General features: G+C 46.2%; 1 protein-coding gene across 1 annotated transcript in view; it reads left to right on the top strand.

Annotated features, from left to right (window-relative positions):
* The window catches only part of LOC104981225, a 78979-nt gene that overhangs the window by 18886 nt on the left and 39519 nt on the right, over positions 1–20574 (top strand). The window contains exons 2-5 of the mRNA XM_010830229.1: positions 10025–10074; positions 10261–10405; positions 10653–10759; positions 12917–13042. Of these exons, the coding sequence (XP_010828531.1) occupies positions 10035–10074; positions 10261–10405; positions 10653–10759; positions 12917–13042 (418 nt within the window). The 5' untranslated portion in view covers positions 10025–10034. The remainder of the gene's footprint in view (positions 1–10024; positions 10075–10260; positions 10406–10652; positions 10760–12916; positions 13043–20574) is intronic.

The raw sequence follows: 20574 nt of genomic DNA, 5'->3' as shown, positions 1-20574 counted from the left end.
TGTCCTGGCGTATTATAAACAGTGCTGCGATGAACATTGGGGTACATGTGTCTCTTTCCCTTCTGGTTTCCTCAGTGTGTATGCCCAGCAGTGGGATTGCTGGATCATAAGGCAGTTCTCCACTATGGAGAACAGTGTGGAGATTCCTTAAAAAACTGTTTATTCTTTTCTTACAGAGTGAAGCTCAGTCGCGTCAGACTTTTTGTGACCCCATGGGTTATACAGTCCATGGAATTCTGCAGGCCAGAATACTGGAGTGGGTAGCCTTTCCTTTCTCCAGGGGATTTTCCCAACCCAGGGATAGAACCCAGGTCTCCCACATTGCAGGCGGATTCTTTACTAGCTGAGCCACCAGGGAAGCCCAGAGTTTCTTTACTTTCTTGTAAATGTATTTTCAAATTAGAAGATTTTTTTAAAAAGAAGAGTCATGAATAATTTTTCCTCACAAAGGGAGGATTAGGAAACAGAGTACAGAAAAAGTTCATCCATAATACTGCCACTGGAAGTGACCGCTGATAATAGGCTGACTCTTCTAATTATTAAAACTTAGGAAAACTTTTCTGAGCACTGACTATCCTGCTGGGGCTCGTCCATCCCACGTGAAGTAGCAGTCTTCTCCCCCCATGACGCTCCCGCTGCCCCAGCAGAGATGTCCCCTTCTCTCGGCTTCACCAAACATTCCACAGTTAACTCTTTTATTTTTTTAACTTTCTATTTTCTATAGGGGTTTGCAGACTAACAAACAATATTGTGACAGTTCCAGGTGAACGGCGAAGGGTCTCAGCCATGCATATACATGTACCCATTCTCCCCCAAACTCCCCTCCCATCCAACCTGCCACATAACATTTAGCTGAGTTCCATGGGCTACACAGTAAACCCTCATTGGTTATCCATTTTAAATACAGCAGAGTGTACATGTCCATCCCAAATTCCCAACTATTCCTTCTTCCCAACCTTCCCCAGCAACCATAAGCTAATTCTCAGATGCACAGTTGACTCTTGAGTAACAAGGATTTGAATTGTACAGGTCCATTTACACATAGAACTTTTTTCAATCATAGGCACTACAGTGATACATAACCCAAGGTTTGTTGAATCCATATATATGGGGAATCGTGGATACTGAGGGCCCACTCAGATTTCTGACTGTGCAGAGGGTCAGTGCCCCAACCCCCGAGCCCTTCAAGGACCAATTGTATATCATTCGCCTATTGTATCTTTTGTTTTCTTGTCTGTCTCTCTCCACTAAAAGGCAAGCCCTGTGAGAGTATTTCTTTTTACAGTAATGTACTCCAAGTGCTAAATTAGTCCTTGGATAAAGGTGGCAGAACAAGAAGCTAAACCAGGGACTTTGAATTCTTAGGGAAAATCATGCAAAGATGGAAAAGGAGAGGCAGTGTGACGTCACCAGAGCCCTTGAGTGCTGGGACCTGCACATGGTACCGGGGCCCCCAGGATGTGCGGGGTGGGGCGGTCTGCCTGCCGTAGAAGCGACAGTATTCTGAAGCCGAGGTGCTTATCAAAAGGCCAAGTTCTAGCCCATCACCTCTAAACTTCATTTAGGCCTAAAACAAATAGGCATGAGAAGCAAAAATCTGCTGATGGGAAAAAAAATGCAGAACCTAAATGTTGAGAATTAATGTCTTATTTGGGGCATTACTGAGGACTTCAGCCTGGATACAGCCTCTCCGGTAGGTCTGAGGACTGTCCTCAAAGGTAAGGGAGGAGCCAGGATATGTAGGTGCTTTTGCAAAACAAGCAAACAAACAAAAATGCCCAGGGAGTCAAACATCAAAAGATTACTGCCAACTAAAGGAAAACCAGATATCGCAAATTAATGAATTTGTAACTTTTCTATGTATGGGAAGATGCAAGAGTCTGGGCCTAATGCAATCACTCCTGTGATCAGCCCCTTACCTGGCAGAGCCCATATCCTCTTTTTTTCTCCATCCTGAACCCCGTCAGGGTGCACTGTCAGGGGTGGCTGATGGTTTGATGGCCGCAACCAAATCCCAGATTGCAGAGACCCGGAGATGACCTGAGGGTTTTTTATTTGGTAGGAATTTGTACCAGGTACCACAACCTGAGTACCTTAATAGAAAGCTACAATAGAAATTCCTGTTCTCTCAGTTCTGGAGGCCAGGAGTCTCAGACCAAGGTGCCAGAGAGGTTGGTGTCTTCTAAGGACTGTGGGGAGGGCCTGTCCCTTCCTCTCCCCAGGCTCTGGTGGTGTCCTGTCCATCTTTACGATTCCTCGGTTTATAAAACATCCCCACCTCCATCTCTGCCTTCACCTTCACCTGGAATCCTCCCAGTGAAGCTGTGTGTGTGTCCAAACTTCTCTTTCTAGAGACACCAGCCATCTCACGTTGCTGTTGTTGTTGAGCCACCCAGTCGTGTCCAACTCTTTGTGACCCCAGGGACTGCAGCACGCCAGGCTTCTCTGTCTCTCACCATCTCCCGAAGTTTGTCCAAGTTCACGTCCCTTGCATCAGTGATGCCGTCCAGCCATCTCATCCTCTGACTCCCTCTTCTCCTTCTGCCCTCAATCTTTCCCAGCATTGGGAACTTTTCCAATGAGTCAGCTGTCGGCATCAGATGACCAGGGTACTAGAGTTTCAGCATCAGTCTTTCCAACATGTATTCAGGGTTGATGTCCCTTAAGGTTGACTGATTTGATCTCCTTGCAGTCCATGGGACTCTCAGGAGTCTTCTCCAGCACCACAGTTTGAAGGCATCAATTCTTCGGTGCTCCACCTTCCTTATGGTCCAGCTCTCACAACAAAGGACTGTACAGACCTTTGTTGGCAGAGAAATGTCTGCTTTTCAACTCACTGTCTAGGCTTGTCATAGCTTTCCTACCAAGAAGCAAACATCTTCTGACTTCATGGCTGCAGTCACCACCTGTAGTGATTTTAGAGGCCAAGAAAAGGAAGTCGGACACTGTTCCCCCCTCTACTTGCCACGAAGTAATGGGACCAAATGCCATGATCTTAGTTTTTTAATTTTTTAATATTTAGTTTTAAGCCAGCTCTTTCACTCTCCTCCTTCACCCTAATCAAGATGCTCTTTAGTTGCTCATCACTTTCTGCCATTAGGGTGATATCATCTGCATATCTGAGGTTGTTGATGTCTCTCTCACCTATCTTGATTCCAACTTGTAACTCATCCAGTCCTTCCCTTTCTCCCTTGCATTTCAAGTCTCTTATTTCTTTAGCTAGGACTTCCCTGTAGCTCAGTTGGTTGAGAATCTGCCTGCAATGCAGGAGACCTGGGTTCAATCCCTGGGTCAGGACAATCCTCTGGAGAAGGGCATGGCAATGAACTCCAGTATTCTTGCCTGGAGAATCCCACAGACAGAGGAGCCTCCAATAACCAGTTTGCCTTCTTGCTTTCCTTTTTCTTTGGGATGGCTTTGTTTGCTGCGTCCTGTATGATATTACAGACCTCCATCCATAGTCCTTCAGGCACCCTGTCTACCAGACCTAATCCCTTGAAGGTATTCATTACCTTTGGTGCATATCCATAGGGGATCTGATTTAAGTCATACCTGGCTGGCCTACTGGTTTCCCTCACTTTCTTTAAGTCTGAATTTTGCTATGAGAAGTTGATGATCTGAACCATAGTCAGCTCCAAGTCTTGTTTTTGCTGACTGTATACAGCTTCTTCATCTTCAGCTACAAAGAATGTAGTCAATTTGATTTCGGTATTGACCATTTGGTGATGTCCATGTGTAAAGTCATTTCTTGTGTTGTTGAAAAAGGGTCTTTTCTCTTACACTGCATTCTCTCGGCAGAATTCAGTTAGCCTTTATTCTGCTTCATTTTGTTCTCCAAGGCCAAACTTGCCTGTTACTCCCAGCATCTCTTGATTTCCTACTTTTGCATACCAATCCCCAGTGATGAATAAAATATCTCTTTTCTGGTATTAGTTCTTCGAGTTCTTCTAGGTCTTCATAGAATGGATCAACCTCAGCTTCTTCGGCATTGGTAGTAGGGGCATAGATTTGGATTACTGTGGTGTTGAATGGCTTGCCTTGAAAACGAACCAAGATCATTCTGTCATTTTTGAAGTTGCACCCAAGTACTGCATTTTGGACTTTTTTTTTTATTATAAGGGCTACTCCATTTCTTCTATGGGACTCTTGCCCACAGTATTATATATAATGGTCATCTGAATTAAATTTACGCATTCCCATCCATTTTAGTTCACTGATTCCTAAGATGTCAATGTTTATTCTTACCATCTCCTGCTTGACTAGGTCCAATTTACCTTGATTCATGTTCCTAACATTCCAGGTTCCTATGAGATACTGTTCCTCACAGCATCAGGTTTTACCTTCATCACCAGCCTCACCCACAGCTGAGCATCATTTCCGAGCATCATTTCTGAACATCATTTGGCCCAACCGCTGCACTTTCTCTGGGACCGTTTGTAGTTATCCTCCACTCTTGCCCAGTAGCGCACTGGACACCTTCCACCCTGGGGAACTCGTCCTTTGGCGTCAAACCTTTCTGTCCATTCCTGAGGTTCCCACAGGAAGTGCACTGGGGAGGTTTGCCTTCCCTCCTGCAGTGGACGACGTTTTGTCAGAACTCCCACTATGACCCGTCCGTTGTGGATGGCCCTGCATGACACGGCTCATAGCTCCGTGGAATTACGTGAGCCCCTTGCCACAAGGCAGTGATCCATGAAGGGCATACCGCGTCAGGCCCACCAGGGAACCTTATCCTTTTCTCCTTTGCCTTTTGCTTCTCTTCTTTTTTTTTTTTAAATTAATTTATTTATATTAATTGGAGGCTAGTTACTTTACAATATTGTGATGGGTTTTGCTATACATTGACATGAATCAGCCATGGGTATACACGTGTCCCCCATCCTGAACTCCCCTCCCACCTCCCTCCCCACCCCATCCCTCAGGGTCATCCCAGTGCACCAGTCCTGAGCACCCTGTCTCATGCATCGAACCTGGACTGGTGATCTAGTTCACATATGGTAATATCTATGTTTCAATGCTATTCTCTCAGATCATCCCACCCTCACCTTCTCCCACAGAGTCCAAAAGTCTGTTCTTTACATCTGTGTCTCTTTTGCTGTCTTGCATATAGGGTTTTCATTATCATCTTTCTAAATTCCATATATATGCGTTAATATACTGTACTGGTGTTTTTCTTTCTGACTTACTTCACTCTGTATAATAGGCTCCAGTTCATCCACCTCATTAGAACTGATTCAAATGCATTCTTTTTAATGGCTGAGTAATACTCCATTGTGTATATGTACCACAGCTTTCTTATCCATCCGTCTGCTGCTGGACATCTAGGTTGCTTCCATGTCCTGGCTATTGTAAAGCTTCTCTTCTTTTCTCAACTATTTGTAAGACCGCCTCAGACAGCCATTTAGCCTTTTTCATTTCTTTTTCCTGGGGATGGTTTTGACCATGTGGATTACAACAAACTGTGGAAAATTCTTCAAGAGATGGGAATACCAGACCTGCCTCCTGAGAAACCTGTATGCAGGTCAAGAAGCAAAAATTAGAATCAGACATGGACCAATGGACTGGTTCCAAATTGAGAAAGGAGTTTGTCAAAGTTGTATATTGTCACCCTGCTTATTTAACTTATATGCAGAGTACATTATGCAAAATGCCAGGCTGGATGAAGCACAAGCTGGAATCAAGATTGCTGGGAGAAATATCAGTAACCTCAGATGTGCAGATGACACCACCCTCATGGCAGAAAGTGAAGAAGAACTAAAGAGCTTCTTGATGAAAGTGAAAGAGGAGAGTAAACCCAGGAAACAAATTCCTTCAACACAGGAATTTGGCGGGGACACAAGTCAGTGCTTAACACAGGCCTAGCTCTTCAGGGAAACTGTATCTTCAAGACGAACGCTGCCTGAGGCGGCTGTGAGTCAGTGTGGATCGGCTACGATGGGGAAAGCCGTTGGGCCCTGCGGTCCTGGCCCCCTCTACATCCCCTTCCTGCTTTTGTCTGTGGAAAAATCTGAGCCAAGGAGTAAGTTTAACCAGAGAAGTGAGAATGTGCAGAAACGAAGGAGAACAGTCAAAGAAAGAAAGAAAGTGAAGTCGCTCAGTCGTGTCCGACTTTGCGGCCCCGTGGACCGCAGCCTGCCAGGCTCCTCCATCCAGGGGATTTTCCAGACAACAGCACTGGAGTGGGGTGCCATTGCCTTCTCCAGGCAAAGGAGACCAAATAATAATAACGTAGTCATTAAGCAAGTCAAGGATCTTTAGTTCCTCCTCAAGGGCTATAGTAAACATCCTGAGCCGTCTCCTGAGAGCTGTCTTATAGATGCTGAAACTCCCACCAGGTGGAAGAAGCTAACCAAGAAGGTGACCAGACTGTACCTATGACATAAGCGTCCACGGTTCCAAGATTTGGCTTCACAGAAAGGGAAACAAACCAACCACAGAACTGAAGAGGAACACCTTGTTGTTGGTCAGTAACTAAGTCACGTCCAACTCTGTGATACTGTGGACTACAGCATGCCAGGATTCCCTGTCCTTCACTGTCTCCTGGAGTTTGCTCAAATTCATGTCCATTCAGTCAGTGATGCTACTGAACCATCTCATCACCTGTCATCCCCTTCTCCTGCTCTCAATCTTTCCCAGCATCAGGATCTTTTCCAATGAGTCAGCTCTTCGCACCAGTTGCCCAAAGTATTGGAGCTTCAGCTTCAGCTTCAGCATCAGTGTTTTCAATGAATATTCAGGGTTGATTTCCTTTAGGATTGACTGATCTGATCTCCTTGCAGTCCAAGGGACTCTCAGCACTACAGTTTGAAGTATAAGTTCTTCAGCTCTCAGCCTTCTTTATGGTCCAGCTCTCACATCTGTATATGACTACTGGAAAACCCATAGCTTTGACTATAGAAAATAAAGAAGAAAGCCGCTCAGTCATGTCCAACTCTTTGAGACCCCATAGACTATAGAGTCCATAGAATTCTCCAGGCCAGAATACTGGAATGGGTAGCCTTTCCCTTCTCCAGGGCATCTTCCCAACCCAGGGATCAAACCCAGGTCTTCTGTATTACAGGCAGATTCTTTACCAGCTGAGCCACAAGGGAAGGCTTTGTGGGCTCCTAAAACAGTAAAGATAAAATGCTCCTAAAACAATCAAGATGATGCTGGTTAAACCATTGATGACCAATTTCAAGATGGTTCTGAGAGCTGACATATATGTTTACACATGTAACGCTTTTCCTCTCTATAAAAGCCCATATCTGATTGTTCTCAGGAGTCTGGCTTTGGACAGGCAGCTGTCCTCTGCAACCCTGTCCCACCCTTTTGCCGGCATCCAACATAAAACAAACTCCTTTCCACCAACATCTCCTCTTTATTGTCTTTCAAGTGCCAAGCAGCTGGACCTCGGTTCCATAACATCCTGACCGTTGTTTGGGGGTTTGTTTAGTTTTGGGTAAAGTAAATTCCTGATAACCTTAGAGATTGATACCCTCTGATTGCCAGCCACCCACTTCAAAGACCACTGTCTAGAATAAACACCTTGCCAGCCACATGACTACATAAAGGGCCATATGCCTCCCCTCACTAAGACGCCTTTGTATTGGAGATTTGGGGTAATTTGACTGTTTTGGGCCACACGCTGTTCCTCTTCCCATGCTTTACACTGACACTCATGTGGTTTACATTCACCAATAAAGGGTGAGCACACAAAACCCTAGGCCCCACCTTCGATCCCAATAAAAGCGGAACCCCAGACCTGAGATCTCCAGCTTTCTCTCTACTCTGACCTCCCTGTGGGGTCCTGGGTGTGCCGTGTAACTTCCAGGTCCTGTAAGTAATAAGCCTTTATTCTTTCAAAGTTCTCTGATGATTATTGCTGAAGGGCATCTTGCAGTAGTAACAACCCTACGGTCTTGTCCAGCCATGGCCCTAGCTATTGAGAGGTTGAGATCAGCATGCAACAGTTTTTCCCAGTCACTGATCTCAAGGACCAGTGGTTTAACACAATAAACTTGTATTTCTCATGCAGACAAAGATCACTGAGGGTCTGCGGGCCTTTCTCTGATGGGTGTCCTCCATGCTGTGACTCAGGGACCCAAGCTGCCCCCAGCTTTTGGTCCCATCCTGGGGGGCACAGAAATACTGGGGCATGGTGCCCATATTTACTTCACTGCAGCCTGGCAGTGGCCCTCAGCACTGATGCCCACATCTTCTTAGCCAGATTCAGTCTCCTGGGCCTAACCTGGAGGGGGGCCTGGGGAATGTGGGGGTGCAAGGAGAAGGCAGAATGATGATGGGCAACATAGCCATGCCACACTGGCTTTTGAGGGGATGGGTGTTCGAAAGTGTTAGCTGAAGGCCTTGGGAGCTGAATTCAAGCACTATGAAAGGGCTGGGAAAGAGTTTCAGAAGTGAAAACTAGAGTCACTGTCTGCCTGAGACTGAAAAAGAAGAAGCAACAGATCCAAGGAGACTCAACCAGCTCCATCTCCAAACAGGTGCGGACAGGAGAGAAGGTGGCAGCTGTGCGTGGAGGGGAAATCCCAGGGCAGCCTCTGGCTTTCTCCAGAGGGCGGGGGGATGGGGGAAGGGGAGAATATACAGAAGCGAGAGGAGAGGGTGGAGGCGCTGGTCCCAGTCGGAGGAGGGGACCACCTGCTCCCCTGCAGTCCGTTCCCTGCTGGGGTCCCCAGGCCCCCAGTGTCCCAGGTCACAGGACAAGTTCTCATCGCCTCCTGAGAGGCTTATATGATTCCTCCCACTTTGAAGAGCCTTAGTACATACTTCCTGTGAATGACTGGCTTATGGAATGAATGAATACCAGTACATACCGTGTTTCTTATCCCCAGACGGCCGGCTTAGCAGCAGAAAGGAAAAATCCTTGGTCAGCAGCAGATGGCCCTTGCCCTCTCCTGGAAGTGGGTTCAGGAGGGTCACACCCAGACCTGGTTATGGGAATTTATTCACTCAGGAGGGACACCCACAGGAAAGATGACAAAATAATCCACAATTTTGGCATCAGCTAATGGCACATGAGGATGGAAAAACCTCAGCTCTATAAGGCCAACTGAGAGGAAAAAGAGAGGGTCGCCTAGGGTGAGGGAGATGCCAAACTCTGAGACCAATAACGGGCTGTACACCCACCCTATTTCCCACCCCACCAACCCCCAAGCTTCCAGAGGGATCAGCTATTTAACTGGAGCTCAGAATAAACAAGGCGATTTTAACTTGGAATCCTCTGAGAAGTAAATAGCCAGAAATGAATACTCAGTCCCTGATCACTGGCTAAGTTCAAGAGTGGCTATAGTGTGTGTGTGTGAGTGTATGTGTGTGTGTGTGTGTGTGTGTAAGGCATGTGCATGCACATGCAGGCACCCACGAGCACAGGCCTGCACGTGCTTGATTTGGTATGACAAGAGGGTATGTGTGCACAGGTGTGTTGTGTTGGAACTTGAATATATTCTTTAAAGAATGCCCACACTCGTAGATGAGCACAGAGTATGTGTGTGTGTATTCATGAGGTGTGTGTGAGTGTGTGTTTGTGCATATAAAAGTGTAAGGGTAAAAGAGATGGTGCTGCTTTAGTTCTGGAGAAAAACACTTCAGATCCAACCCCATGAGCAGAATTCCCAAGCCTTGACTCCAGTGTGGGGGTGAGTAAGCTACGTACGCTGGGGGACACACAGCCTACGACTTCTGGGGTCTCCCAGTTTGGTGGAATGGCCTGGTCACAGCCTCCCCGGAACTCTCAGGAGGGTGAGGAGCACGGAGGTCTCAGCAGCGTACCACGGGGGAGAGGTGGTCTCGCCCAGCGAGTCGTGTAACAAAGCTGGGAGGTGCCCCCTGCACGTATCCTGCATGCCCAATGAAGGCAGTCACGCTGGACCTGCCTGGGATGGAAAAGCGTGTCTGCGATCTCCTTTAAAGACTCTCTTCATCAAGATCGTTGAATGTGAACAGGACAGCAGGGGCCGGGGCAGAGGCTGGACTGCCTGTTAGAGGATCTAGGCTGGTCTGTCTGTATCTCTCCCCACAGAACCCTCAGCATGAAGACCCTCCTGCTGCTGGCAGTGATCATGGCCATCGGTAAGACTTGAACCTGACCTCTGGCCACAAGAGGCACAGCCCAGGGAGGGAGGCACCCTCCTCCCCCAGCTTCCCTTCCCACCGCATCTGGCCCTCTCTCAGAAGTGGGGGCAAGGGGTGGCAGGGAGAGGCAGAGGGAGGAGCTCGTAGGGTCCCAGGCCCCATCACCAGCTGCCGTCCTTCCAGGCCTGCTGCAGGTCCATGGAGGTTTGGCAGATTTCCAGAAAATGATCAAGTTCACGACAGGAAAGGAACCTGCGATCAGTTATGGCTTCTATGGTTGTCACTGTGGTGCGGGTCACAGAGGAACCCCCAAGGATGCAACAGATTGGTGAGGCCACCCCCAGCCCTCCCTGCCCTCTGCCCACTTGTGGCCCCAACGTGGGTGGGAGCTAAAGCCTCCTGCTTTAGTCCCATCAGCATAGAACCCAGGAAGTCCCGGCCTAAAAAGCAGCCAGCTTGTTGGAAACTCTGCTGTAAACTATTCCAATGTCCCAGAGCCAAGGGGCTGAGACCACAGGGCACTGGGCTCCCTGGAGCTTCTGGGAGTCAGCCCCAATAGCTCAGTCTTGTCATAGGTGTTGCAGGGTACATGACTGTTGCTATGAAAACCTACGGAAACGCGGATGCCGCACCAGCTCCCAGAGCTACAACTTTATTTTCCAACGGGGCCAAATCGTTTGTGGTAAGAAAAGAGACCTACAACACTACCCAGCCTCTCCTGTTTATCTTACTGAGTGTCCGCTGGGCCAGGCACTGCGCTGGGCATCCAAGCTAGAAAAAAGGGACCGTGTCCCTACCGCAAGGAGTTCCTGGTGGACTGAGAAGAAAAGAAAATCAAAATCTAACATGATAGTCTCAGATGGGAAGTAAGAAAAAGGTCAGGGCTCTGAACACAGCCTGAGAGTCATGGAAGTCTGGAAGCTTCCTGAAAGTGGTGATCTCCAAGCTGAGTCTTCAAGGCTGAGAGGGGTCGGAGGAAGGAGCATTGGGAGCATCCCTACAAGAGGATACATCAGGGACAAGGGGCTAGAGGGAACTGCAACAATTCTGTGCTGCTAAAAGAAAAGGTGAGGATGAGACAGGGTGGTGAGTGATGATGCTGGAGAGACAGGAAGGGGCTAGGTCAAGTCTCCAGGCCATATTGTATTTAGATTATGTCCTAAAGAATTAGGGAGCTCTTAACGAAAGGAGTAGTATAATCATACTTGCATCTCATACTTACTCTGTCTGAGGGTAGATGCTGACAGATGAAACTGGCGGGGTGCGGGGAGGGGAGGGTGGGGGGGGGCATTGTCATGATGCAAAGGAGAGACAGCAAGCTCTTGAGCTTTAGCAACGGTGGGTCAGGATGCAAGGGGTGGAGAGTGCCATCGAGATGCATTTGAGATCGGATTGGTAGAGCTTCGTGGTGGACTGGTTATGGTGCCTGGGAGCTGCTGCATTGGTTATACCATTTTGTGGATGGTTCTACCAAGGAGGGCCTGGTAGGAGAGGGCAGGAGCCATTCCATTTGGAGCGTGTTGAGTTCGGAAGCTTCCAGAACATCCAGGGAGATAGGCAGAAGGCAGCTGGATGAAGAAACTGGCAGCTCCAGGGAGAGTCTGGACACAGATGCAGGAGGCAGCCGCAGAGAGAGGAGAGTTGGAGGTACCCACTCATTTGGTGTTTAAAGGCCCAGAAAGGAGACAAAGGAGGGACAGTCAGAGAAGGAAGGGAGGAGACAAGAAGGCTGAGGAGTGGGCCAGGAGGAGAGGATTAACAGCAGCCGATTTCACAGAGGGGTCCTCCAGGATGAGGGCTGACCGAGTTACTTCGGTTTAGAGGCAGAAAGACCACTGAGGACCTCAGTGGGAGTTGCTCCCATGGATCTGTAGGGCAAAGCCAGATTAGAGCGGATTGGAAGGTGGGTGGGAAGTGAAGAGAGGTCGTGAGTGTAGACAGAGTTCTGGAGCAAGTTTGGCTTTGGAGGGGAGGAGAGAGATGGGTGGTGGCTTGAAGGAATTGCCTAGTGCCCCAGACCTACTGACCCATGAGTGAGATTTTGAAAAACCACGGACTATTCCTCAACAGCCTGAGGTCTCTAAGATCAGAAATCATGTCTTCCCATCATGACCTTCCACAGGGCTCTGTGGCTTTAGCAGGCTCTGGGTGTCAAGCAACAAGATGCCCACCTAACAGAGGCTCAGAGAGTGAGGAAGTCTGACTCGCCTGTAACAGAGTCTGGGAGAGGGCAGTGCCAGGGCGGGGGCAGCTTCTCAGCTATGTTGCCAGGGATCCAGTCCTTTCCCAACCTTCTGCTCTGCCACACTGGCTGTGTGATTCCAAGGCACAGTCTAGGGCTCCAAGAGTCATGGCTTTCCTTTTGCAAATCTTTCTTTTTGAGAGAGGAAATTCATCCTTCCTGGAAGTGTCCAGCAGACTTTCCCTTGTGGCTCATTGGTCAGGGCAAGAGCACATGCTCCCTGGACACTCATAACTACAGAGGAAACAGGGATGACCATGACTGGCTTTCACCCATCAAGACCCATTCCCAGACCTCAGGAGCCAGGGGCTATGCACCTGAACACATCTGCTGGGGAGAAGAAAGAGACAGTGTCTAACAGCAAGGCTGTTCACAGCATCCCAGTGCATGACTGTTGGTGTCCCCATGAGACGGGGTGTGGGCTTCCTGAGGGCAGGAGTTCTGTCTCCCCATCAGTCAGAAATATCTGGACATCAGTGCTTGTCTCAAACTAGGAACTGGGAAAACAGGGGCTGTGTCTTCTCCCCTAGAATTCACACAAGAATCCATAGAATTTTAACAAACCCCCATCCTGCATTTATTTTATTGTGATTTCAGGTGATCAGGACTACTGTAAGCGTCGGCTGTGTCAATGTGATAAAAGAGCTGCCGATTGTTTAGATAAAAACCTGAAGACCTACAATAAAAATCTCCAATACTACAACAACCTTCTGTGCTTTGGGAGTACCCCCAAGTGCTGAAAAGCCTTCATCCTGGAAGCCCTGCCAACCAATGCCGAGTTTCCTTCTCTAGCACCTCACTTCCTACCCTAGCCACGTTCACCAGCAAATGACAGAAAAACCCCTCTCCCACCCTAGAGACCAGCCAGGAGCCCTTCTCCTCCCCAGACTGAAGCTTTCTATCCAGAATGAGAAGCTCAAAGTTCTGGCATGATGCTGGCTCCTTCCCCCTGCTTCCTTGGGCAGCCAGAGACTTTTTCCCAACTCCTACTCTTGAATCAAGTCCAACGTCATGTTTAACCACAGCAGCTACATTCCTGGTTGGCTCTTCCGAATAAAGCAATTCATTTGGCAAACTGTGTGTGTGTGCGGGGGGGAGGGGGGGGTGATCACAGGCACTTCTAGTGTAAGAATAAACTAGTACAAGAGAGTAGAGTATACGGGGTTAGAAATACAGACTTTGTACCAGACAGGCTGAGTCAAATCCCCAGCACCACCACTTCCCTAAGCCTTAACACCCTCATCTAAATAGAGATCACTTTGGTCCCAAGTTCATGGGCTTGAGGGAAAAACAAAGCGATAATGGGTGTAAAGTACCAGCTCTAGCTTGTCTCCATCTGTCCTTATTATTACAAGTAAAACCCAGCCTTCCACCTCTCCCACCTTGGATAAGAGCAGCTCCTGCTGGCCTGTTGGGAAAGAACAGAAGCGTTGTTCCTGGTGTCTGGGGGCCTATAGTCCAAGCCTCCTGTGATATACATTCTTCTCCTATGTTGCTGGCCCAGAGATGGGTCAGTGTAACGCTGGCCACCAGTGGGACTCTCAGGGCACTTGCTCCCTTGCCCAGGGCTGGCTTCCTGGGCTTGTGACCCAGGCAGAGTCCCAGTGGGCACTGCACCTAGTCTACGGCTCTGTCCCAGCCATCGCAAAATTGTTAATGATGTAGAATCCAGCATTTTACTCTGTACGGGGACCCTCAAATTACGTAGCTGGTCCTGCCCTCACCTGGATGCTAGTCTCCTCTTGTCATCCAAGGCTCCTCTGAGATATTCCCACCTGGGCCCAGACACATCTAATTCTTTAATAATCATCATCGGAGTTGCTGGCTGTGGGTCCCACAAAGGCACCGGGCTTATGGGGCATGGATAGGAGCTGAACTTTAGCAAGTTCTGCATTCACCCAGAGAGACTGCCTTCTGTAATTCACCTTCTAAGAGTGGGACCCTTTTTGTAATTCTGCAGAAAGAGGCTACCCTTGCTAGTTGTAGCCCTGATGCTGTTTACTCTCACTCATAATAAGAGACTGGCAAATGAAGTCTCCACTGAGACACCATTTTTATTTATTCAGTTCAGTTCAGTCACTCAGTCGTGTCTGACTCTTTGAGACCCCATTGACTGAAGCACACCAGGCCTCCCTGTCCATCACCAACTCCCAGAGCTTCCTCAAACTGATGTCCATCAAGTCGGTGATGCCATCCAACCATCTCATCCTCTGTCATCCCCTTCTACTCCTGCCTTCAATCTTTGCCAGCATCAGGGTCTTTTCCAATGAGTCAGTTCTTCGCATCAGATGGCCAAAGTATTGGAGTTTCAGCTTCAGCATCTGTCCTTCCAATTAATATTCAGGACTGATCTCCTTTAGGATGGACGGGTTGGATCTCCTTGTTGTCCAAGGGACACTCAAGAGTCTTCTCCAACACAACAGTTCAAAAGCATCAATTCTTCAGTGCTCAGCTTTCTTTATGGTCCAACTCTCACATCCATACATGACCACTGGAAAAACCATAGCTTTGACTAGACAGACCTTTGTTAGCAAAGTAGAGTGAAAGTGAAGTCGCTCAGTCATGTCCAACTCTTTGAAATCTCATGGACTGTAGCCCACCAGGCTCCTCCACCCATGGGAATTTCCAGACAGGAGTACCGGAGTGGGTTGGCATTTCCTTCTCCAGGGGATCTTCCTGACCCAGGGATCGAACCCAGGTCTCCCACATTGTTGGTGGACACTTTACAGTCTGAGCCACCAGGGAAGTCTGGTGGCAAAGTAATGTCTCTGCTGTTTAATATGCTGTCTAGGTTGGTCATAGTTTTTCTTCTAAGGAGGAAGCGTATTTTAATTTCATGGCTGCAGACACCAAATGCAGTGATTTTGGAGCCCAGAAAAATAAAGTCTCTCCCTGTTTCCATTGTTTCCCCAACTATTTGCCATGCAGATGGGACCAGATGCCATGATCTTAGTTTTCTCAATGATGAGTTTTAAGCCAACATTTTCACTCTCCTCTTTCACTTTCATCAAGAGGCTCTTTAGTTCCTTGCTTTCTACCATAAGGGTGGTGTCATCTCCATATCAGAGGTTATTGATATTTCTCCTGGCAATTTGATTCCAGCTTGTGCTTGCTTCATCCAGCCTGGCATTTCCCATGATGTACTCTGCATAGAAGTTAAATAAGCATGGTGACAATATACAGCCTTAATGTACTCCTTTCCCTATTTGGAACCAGTCTGTTGTTCCATGTCATTTTAACTGTTGCTTCTTGACCTGCATACAGATTTCTCAGGAGGCAGGTCAGGTGGTCTGGTATTCCCATCTCTTTCAGAATTTTCCAGTTTCTTGTGATCCACACAGTCAAAGGCTTCAGCATAGTCAATAAAGCAGAAGTAGATGTTTTTCTGGAACTCTCTTAATTTTTCAATGATCCAGAATGTTGGCAATTTGATCTCTGGTTCCTCTGCTTTTTCTCAATCCAGCTTGAACATCTGGAATTTCACAGTTCATGAACTGTTGAAGCCTGGCTTGGAGAATTTTGAGCATTACTTTGCTAGCATGCAAGATGAGTGCAATTGTGCAGTAGTTTGAGCATTCTTTGGCATTGCCTTTCTTTGGGATTGGAATGAAAACTGACCTTTTCCAGTCCTGTGGCCACTGCTGAGTTTTCCAAGTTTGCTGGCATATTGAGTGCAGCACTTTCACAGCATCATCTTTCAGGATTTGAAATAGCTCAACTGGAATTCCATCACCTCCACTAGCTTTGTTCATAGTGATGCTTCCTAAGGCCCTCTTGACATCACATTTCAGGATGTCTGGCTCTAGGTGAGTGATCACACCATCGTGGTTATCTGGGTTGTGAAGATCTTTTTTATATAGTTCTTCTGTGTATTCTTGCCACCTCTTCTTAATATCTTCTGCTTCTGTTAGGTCCATACCATTTCTGCCCTCTATCAAGCCCATCTTTGCATGAAATGTTCCCTTGGTATCTCTAATTTTCTTGAAGAGATCACTAGTCTTTCCTGTTCGATTGTTTTCCTCTATTTCTTTGCACTGATCACTGAGGAAAGCTTTCTTATCTCTCCTTGCTATTCTTTGGAACTCTGCATTCAGGTGGATCATTCCTTTTATCCTTTGCCTTTAGTTTCTCTTCTTTTCTCCGCCATTTGTAAGGCCTCCTCAGACAACCATTTTGCCTTTTTGCATTTCTTTTTCTTGGGGATGGTCTTAATCCCTGCCTCCTGTACAATGTCATGAACCTCCGTCCATAGTTCATCAGCACTCTATCAGACCTAATCCTTTAAATCTATTTCTCACTTCTACTATATGACTGTAAGGGACTTGATTAAGATCATACCTGAATGGTTTAGTGGTTTTCCCCCACTTTCTTCAATTTCAGTCTGAATTTGGCAAAAAGGAATTCATGATCTGAGCCACAGTCCACTCCCGGTCTTGTTTTTGCTGACTGTATAGAGCTTCTCCATCTTTGGCTGCAAAGAATATAATCAATCTGATTTCAGTATTGACCATCTGGTGATGTCCATGTGTAGAGTCTTCTCTTGTGTTGTTGGAAGAGGGTGTTTCTATGACCAGTGCATTCTCTTGGCAAAACCCTATTAGCCTTTGCCCTGCTTCATTCTGTACTCCAAGACCAAATTTGCTTGTTACTCCATGTAGCTCTTGACTTCCTACTTTTGCATTCCAGTCCCCTATAATGAAAAGGACATTTTTTTTTTTTTTTTTGGTGTTAGTTCTAGAAGTTCTTGTAGGTCTTCATAGAACCGTTTAACTTCAGCATCTTCAGCATTCCTGGTCAGGGCACAGGCTTGGATTTCTGTGATATTGAATGGTTTCCCTTGGAAATGAACAGAGATCATTCTGTCATTTTTGAGATTGCATCCAAGTACTGCATTTCAGACTTTTGTTGACTATAATGGGCCATTCCATTTCTTCTAAGGCATTCTTGCCCACAGTAGTAGATATAATGGTCATCTGAATTAATCACCCATTCCAGTTCATTTTAGTTCGTTGATTCCTAAAGTGTCGATGTTCACTCTTGCCATCTCCTGTTTGACCACTTCCAATTTTCCTCTATTCATAGACCTAACATTCCAGGTTCCTATGAAACATTGCTCTTTACAGCATTGGACTTTACTTCCACCACCAGTCACATCCACAATTAGGTGCTGTTTTTGATTTGGCTCTGTCTCTTTATTCTTTCTGGAGTTATTTCTCCACTGATCTCCCATAACATATTGGACACCTACTGACCTAGGGAGTTCATCTTTCAGTGTCCTAACTTTTTGCCTTTTCAACTGTTCATGGGGTTCTCAAGGCAAGAATACTGAAGTGGTTTGCCATTCTCTTCTCCAGTGGACCACATTTTGTCAGAACTCTCCACCATGACCCATCTGTCTTTTGTGGCATGGGTCATAGTTTCATTGAGTTAGACAAGGCTGTGGTCCATGTGATCAGTTTGGTTAGTTTTCTGTGACTGTGGTTTTCAGTCTGTCTGCCCTCTGATGGAGAAAGATAAGAGGCTCATGGAAGCTTCCTGATGGCAGAGACTGAGGGGGAAATAGGGTCTTGTTCTGATGGTTGGGGCCATGCTCAGTAAATCTTTAATCCAATTTTCTGTTGATGGGCAGGGCTGTATTCCCTCCCTGTTGTTTGACCTGAGACTAAACTACAGTGGAGATAATGAAGATAATGGTGACCTCCTTCAAATGGTCCCAAGCATGCACTGCTGCACTCAGTGACCCCAACCCTGCAGCAGGCCACTGCCAACCCACGCCTCAACCAGAGACTCCTGGACACTCACAGGCAAGTCTGGGTCAGTCTCTTATGGGTCAGTCACTGCTCCTTTCTTCTGGGTCCTGGCACACAGAAGCTTTTGTTTGTGCCCTCCAAGAGTCTGTTCCCCCAGGCCTGTGTAAGTTCTGGCGGCTCTATGGTGGGGTTAACGGCAACCTCCTCCAAGACGGCTTACGCCATTCCCAGGTCTACTTTTATTTACTAGAATGGATAAAAATCCAAAAGTATGACAATGCTCTATTGCCAAGGCTGTGTGGGGAATCAGCCCTCTCATGGATGGCTGGTGGGAGAGCGCAATGCCCACAGAGACTAAATTGCCAATATCTATCAAAATTAGATATGTAGTTATTCTCTGGCTCAGCAAAGAACTTCTGGAAATATACCTTATGAAGGTTCACAAGCACATGCACAGTAATTTGTGAGCAACTTTCATCATTTCTACACTGTTCTTAATTGGGTTGGAAATATCCCCAAGTGTCCATGTAGATAGGAAGAGTTAGATAAACAAGGGTACAACTTCAAGTGGAATACAATATACCTGTTTAATGAGGGACATTTCCTCTGTTACAATACAGAAAATCTCCAGGATATGGTAGCAAGCAAAAAAAGCAGAGTGGGGGAATATAAATGGTGTGCTACATTTATGTAGGAAAGGGTGGGAATATGACTATGTGTTTGCTAATATTGACATAAACATTTAAAGAAAAGACCAGAAGTTAATTTCAATGCTTGCCTGTAAAGAGCAGCACTGTCCGAGAGGGAAATGTGGTGGGCACAGAGGGGAGAGACCTCTCAATATATAATTTTTCATATTGTTTTGTTTTTTAGCAGTATGAATGTATTTCCCATTTAAAAATTAGCATCATCAAACACATACAAACATTTCTCTCCCTAAGACAAACACCAATTATTAGAGACAATATAGCCTAATCCAGGGATTGGAAAACAGCCTGACCAAATCTCTCTACTGCCTGTTTTTGTACAGCTTGCAAGCAAAGAATGGTTTTTACATTTTTAAATGGTTGAAAAAACATCAAAAGAAGAATAATGTTTGTGATACATTAAAATGATATAAAATTTATATTTTAGTGGCAATAAATGTCTCATATGGTTTCATTTTTTCCAAAATCCATTTCATATGGCTGCTTAGATGTTACAACAGCGTAGTTGAAGAGCTGCAACAGAGAATGTGTGGCCTTCTGCAGGAAAAGCCTGCCAAACCTTAGTCAAATCTGGTGCTTCCCAAACTATCTTTGGTGAAAGACCAGACCTTTTGGTCTTTGATCTGCTCAGATTACTACTTTCACAAAATAAAACACTTACAAAATATAAACCCAAACGTTCTACTATTTGACTCAAATGAATATAAAATTCCTCTGTCAAATTGCCAAGACCAGATAGTTTCACAGGTGAATCTTACCAAACATTTATAGAAGAGTTAGTACTTATCCTTCTTAAACTATTCCAAAAAATTGAAGAGGAAGGTATACTTCTTTTTTTTTAATTTTATTTTATTTTTAAACTTTACAATATTGTATTACTTTTGCCAAATATCGAAATGAATCCGCCACAGGTATACATGTGTTCCCCATCCTGAACCCTCCTCCCTCCTCCCTCCCCATAACATCCCTCTGGGTCGTCCCAGTGCACTAGCCCCAATCATCCAGTATCGTGCATTGAACCTGGACTGGTGATTCGTTTCATACATGATATTATACATGTTTCAATGCCATTCTCCCAAATCTTCCCACCCTCTCCCTCTCCCACAGAGTCCATAAGACTGTTCTATACATCAGTGTCTCTTTTGCTGTCTCATACACAGAGTTATTGTTACCATCTTTCTAAATTCCATATATATGCATTAGTATACTGTATTGGTGTTTTTCTTTCTGGCTTATTTCACTCTGTATAATGGCTCCAGTTTCATCCACCTCATTAGAACTGATTCAAATGTATTCTTTTTAATGGCTGAGTAATACTCCATTGTGTATATGTACCACTGCTTTCTTATCCATTCATCTGCTGATGGACATCTAGGTTGCTTCCATGTCCTGGCTATTATAAACTGTGCTGCGATGAACATTGGGGTACATGTGTCTCTTTCCCTTCTGGTTTCCTCAGTGTGTATGCCCAGCAGTGTGATTGCTGGATCATAAGGCAGTTCTATTTCCAGATTCTTAAGGAATCTCCACACTGTTCTCCATAGTGGCTGTAGTAGTTTGCATTCCCACCAACAGTGTAAGAGGGTTCCCTTTTTTCCACACCCTCTCCAGGATTTATTGCTTGTAGACTTTTGGATCGCAGCCATTCTGACTGGCGTGAAAAGGTACCTCATAGTGGTTTTGATTTGCATTTCTCTGATAATGAGTGATGTTGAGCATCTTTTCATGTGTTTGTTAGCCATCTGTATGTCTTCTTTGGAGAAATGTCTATTTAACATACCTCAACATAATAAAAGCT

The sequence above is a fragment of the Bison bison genome, unplaced genomic scaffold (assembly GCF_000754665.1).
Source record: "Bison bison bison isolate TAMUID 2011002044 unplaced genomic scaffold, Bison_UMD1.0 scf7180017864516, whole genome shotgun sequence".
NCBI lineage: Eukaryota > Metazoa > Chordata > Mammalia > Artiodactyla > Bovidae > Bison > Bison bison.
The sequence above is the reverse complement of the archived record's forward strand: the minus strand, read 5'-3'. Positions and strand labels throughout refer to the sequence as shown.